This window comes from Salvia hispanica, chromosome 5 (assembly GCF_029641045.1).
Source record: "Salvia hispanica isolate PSC_SH4W2 chromosome 5, Shi_PSC_v1, whole genome shotgun sequence".
Classification (NCBI taxonomy): Eukaryota; Viridiplantae; Streptophyta; class Magnoliopsida; order Lamiales; family Lamiaceae; genus Salvia; species Salvia hispanica.
In genome coordinates, this window is record NC_142696.1 from 43,550,017 (window position 1) to 43,554,106 (window position 4,090).

Sequence of the window (4,090 nt, forward strand, 5' to 3'; positions counted from 1 at the left end):
TCACATGTTTGTTTGTCTACGAGCTTTGAGACAAGTTTTTGTCACGATCCTAAATACTAAGAATAGATTGTTACAACAAATTAATTCAATCTTCTGCAAACCCTACTGGAAAAACATCTTCATAAACATCTCTAAACGACACCGGAAGAGTATATGAAATCAAATGAATTACTATTATAACTCAAAATATATTATTACAAGAAGAAATAAACAATGGAATGAACAAAAAATAATACTACAAGTTAATCGAGAGACATCTCCATAACACTGGCTAGTCTACTTGGTCCGGTTCTTGATTTGTTGGGAACACCTCTCAGTATTTTCATCGATCCTTCTTCATACATTGTTATTAGTGCATTTTATGCTTCCATGAGGTTAGCTCCAACGGAAGCAAATCCTCGTTGCAGGAAAGCACGGCTCGAACCAACAGTTTTCCAAGCCAAGCATGGTAGAGCAGACCCCTCGCTCCGAGGCCAGTAAACAACCAGTATTTGCATGAATGTCTACCATCAATGTACTTATCTATGCAACCCAGGAGAGGAAGTGATCCGTTCGAAGTGACAGGCGGCATCCCCCTCAGCCCTCCAACAGTTCCAGTTACGTCCCACTTTTCTATGGGTGGATATACGGAACATGCTTTTGGGAGAAGCACTTTAACTGCCTTGGAAGCTTCATCAGCTGTGACGCCCCTCGAGTAATTCCTTGATTCCCAGTCCCATGTCGATCCCAAATCCATGTGTCGAGCACCATGGACAGCAAGCCAGGCATCTGACAGAATGGAGGGACTGTGTTGTGGATACTCTTCCCTGCAATAAACAGGCAATGAATTTTAATACGAACTTATGAAGTTTAGAAAGCTATTAACGCCCGAACCTTTCATCCAATATTATTCTTGAAATAAGCCTATGAATGGGTAGCATTAAACGTACCTAACATCATCAGGAAGTTGCAGCTTAGCAATGATGCCTCTACAGACTCTCAGAGGCAGTTTTCCAGAAAGCTCCGGAAGAAATGCTGCCTGGGCTCCAAAGCAGATAATCACTGCATCGTACTCCCCTGAATAATATACAATCAGATCTTATTACTATTGAGGGTCAACCGGATGAATACAATTAAAAAAGACTTCAAGAAACACCATTAACTCAGTCACTCAAAAGCTTATAATCTTAGTGTATGTAATTATTAGATTATTCCTTACATTCATTAGCAAGAAAATAATGTATGCAAAGTTGTCAGATAATAATTCATGAAGTTATGTGAGAAATTATAGAAATATTTACCAGAAAGTTCTAGCAGAGATGGGATGGATTTCTGGTAAAAATTTAATTCTTTGTTCGTATGGCCCAAGGTTAACACGCCATTAGCTAGATTTTCACATGCTAGGTAAAGACCCTAGAGATGAAAAGATACGATAGTCTCAAAAACCATGTTGAACAGAATCCAAACACTTCACTTTTGCTCTTTTTTTCTAACCTTGAGGTAACGTTGAGCATCAACATTCAGAGCTTCAGGCATGTAAAACGCCACGTCCAATGGTAGCGATAAATTTGGGACAAGCTTTTGAGCAGCATCCTCATGGATGAGTTCTAGTCTGCAATTGGCAAGATAGTTCTGAGCATTCTATTCATGAAAACAAAATAAGTATGCATCAGAGAGAAATCAAACTAAACGTATCACGGTTAGAAGGTGTTTAGCTGAGCTTAAAAGGATGAAAACACGTTAAAGGTGAAGGAGTATAATATTCCAAAATTATCTTTACTGATGTACTAATCTCAGTACTCTAATTTATGTAAAGGCTATGATAGGTTCAAACATCATACTATGAACTACATTAGCATCTTCAACAATATAGGAGTTTACAAGATAGTAGTTTTAAATAAGCTTAGCCAGACACCCATTCGATTTGGCAAAACTCTTACCTCTGACATTATATTCATGCTCTTTATATTGACAGCTGGCCTCAAGATCCCCCTACACCATACAAGTGAGTGTCAGTTCGAGAGCAAAGTAATTCTTAATGTGAACTAAATGGGAATAGCGTACGATGTAGTGAAAAGTCTTAAAGTAGAACAACCACATGCACCACAATAGATCTAGGACATGCAACTACAAGGTATAAGAAGAGGAAGAAGAAATAATGAAAAGAAAGAACAAAAATTTACAAAACAAAATTTCCAGAAGAAGAGATCCATGATTAAACACCAAAAACCTGACCTACGAGAGGATTGCTGAAAATGGTTAACATGTAGGAATATAAACTAGCAACCATACCTTCCAACTTAGGTACGCACTGTAATAGTTATAAACAATGAATGGTATCTAACACAAAAGATCACCAACATGCTCCAAATTACATATTTAAACATGAAAGCAAACACATGACAAGGAACAAACCTTCTCCTAACTATAATAGATTCGCCATCTTCCACAATTTCACCTTTTCCCTGATTTACTACATTAAGAAGTGCTTGTTCAGCAATATTTAAGAGACTCAAACTTTCTTCCCAGCACTCTGCACCTTGCCAAAGAAGCTTGACTGCAAAATAGTGAACTACTCAGCAAAATAACATTCAAAGCATTTAACCATTTAGGTGCCAAAACAGTAAAGAACCGAAGACTGACTCAAAGAAAATATGGACCTTTAGGCGAGTATGGATGCAAAAGCCCACCAGCAATTCCAGATGCACCTCCGCCAACGCCAGCTTCATCATAAATATCAACAGAAAGATGGGAGTCCTTGGAGCCATGCTGCAAATACACACTTCCAGAAATTAATGCATTAATTAACAAAGAATTTTAAAATCTTGAATAACACATGCAAAGCATTGCAGCAAATAACAAGCATTTGAAATCTAAGATAACACAAAGGAAATGGTTCTCTTTTATTCTAGTTCTAATTCTAGTGCTTCATTTTATCTCCTATAATCCTAGTCCTAGTGATACCTCAAGCTAAATTTGCCCCATATAGCTTTTCATAGGAAAAAAAGGGTTGTTGAAATCATGAGGTTAATATTCCATTGTTTATTCTCTTTAATTTACTCTTCCAAGATCACTCCTTCTCTTCTAGCACTTAGTCTCGAAGACTTCCAAGTTCCAATACAAATCCAAAATTTGAACTTTGAGAAAAAGATTTCATTTGAATGACAAATACTACGTCAGAAGAGGAAGCAACACCACCAGATAAAGTATGCAAAAATTACTCGAAGCAAATTCCAAGCCACGGATAAGCCAGCAAAGCCCGCGCCAAGAACTGCGTATCTGCAGATTAACCAGAACAGGAAAAGAGATCTCACTCAAAGTCAAAACAAAGGACCTATTTTTTACTACTAATATACAGAGAGAAAGTGGGGGGAGGGGTGCACCTGAGGGGTCGTGGGGATACAGTTGAAGAGCAACGCACATACAATGAAGTGATGGGTGTTGAAATTACTGTTCTTCTCCAATTGAAGGACAAAATTCCTTGGTTTTGCGCCAATATCGCTCCCATCATCGATTCTTAGGCTATCAAGACTCATACTGACTACGAGTATAATAAAACGAAGGTGATCCGGATCCGGATCCGTCCTTCCTTATGGGTCGGGCCACAACTACTCGTATGTTTTTTCTTGAATAAAATTGTTTTTAAAGATTATTATAGGTAGTATTCTATTTAATCAAGGTACCGTAATATTAACATTTATGGTAATTATTATTCACTGATTTTAAATGTGGTATTGTCACATTCACAATGCTCATTTGTGCCACAATAAAATGGACCATTGTTTGTCGATCGACGTGAATTTAATTGAAAATTGATGGTTTTGAGTTCTCGAATGCGTTTACTGGTCCACTTAATAATTATATACGGTAACATGACAAAATATATCAATTTTTAGTAATGTAGGTGATATAAATGGTATACATTAATTTGCACTCACCGTGGATTCTATTCCATAGCTAATGGAATTAGTTAGTTTTTCTTAGTTCGAATCCGAAGGGTAGATTATGAATTAAACATGCTTTCGTTAATTACCCTTAGCTATGTAGTACAAAACAATTTCAATTCAAACGAATTAGTTCATTTTTTAAATATTGGAAAATGCACATGATA

The 4,090-nt window shown here is 37.0% G+C and overlaps 1 protein-coding gene across 1 annotated transcript; it reads right to left on the reverse strand.

Moving 5' to 3' along the window:
• Nucleotides 1-150: 150 nt before the first annotated feature.
• LOC125191032 (FAD-dependent oxidoreductase family protein) lies at nt 151-3,496 on the reverse strand. Its single transcript, XM_048088492.2, has 9 exons — nt 3,363-3,496; nt 3,201-3,258; nt 2,640-2,748; nt 2,395-2,536; nt 1,920-1,971; nt 1,474-1,620; nt 1,281-1,392; nt 930-1,056; nt 151-806 (listed from the first exon to the last, which is right to left on the reverse strand). The coding sequence occupies exons 1-9, from the start codon at nt 3,488-3,490 to the stop codon at nt 350-352; spliced, it is 1,332 nt and encodes a 443-aa protein (XP_047944449.2). The 5' UTR covers nt 3,491-3,496; the 3' UTR covers nt 151-349.
• Between the last annotated feature and the right edge of the window lie 594 nt (nt 3,497-4,090).

What these genes read in the sequence shown, in the direction of transcription:
- LOC125191032 (XM_048088492.2), bottom strand. Translation starts at nt 3,490, where the DNA reads ATGATGGGAGCGATATTGGCGCAAAACCAAGGAATTTTGTCCTTCAAT. An exon ending in TGGCTTGGAATTTGCTTCGA is followed by an intron (nt 2,749 to 3,200) that starts GTAATTTTTGCA and finishes GTGTATTTGCAG; the next exon opens with CATGGCTCCAAGGACTCCCA. An exon ending in TCTATTATAGTTAGGAGAAG is followed by an intron (nt 1,972 to 2,394) that starts GTTTGTTCCTTG and finishes TGTATGGTGTAG; the next exon opens with GGGGATCTTGAGGCCAGCTG.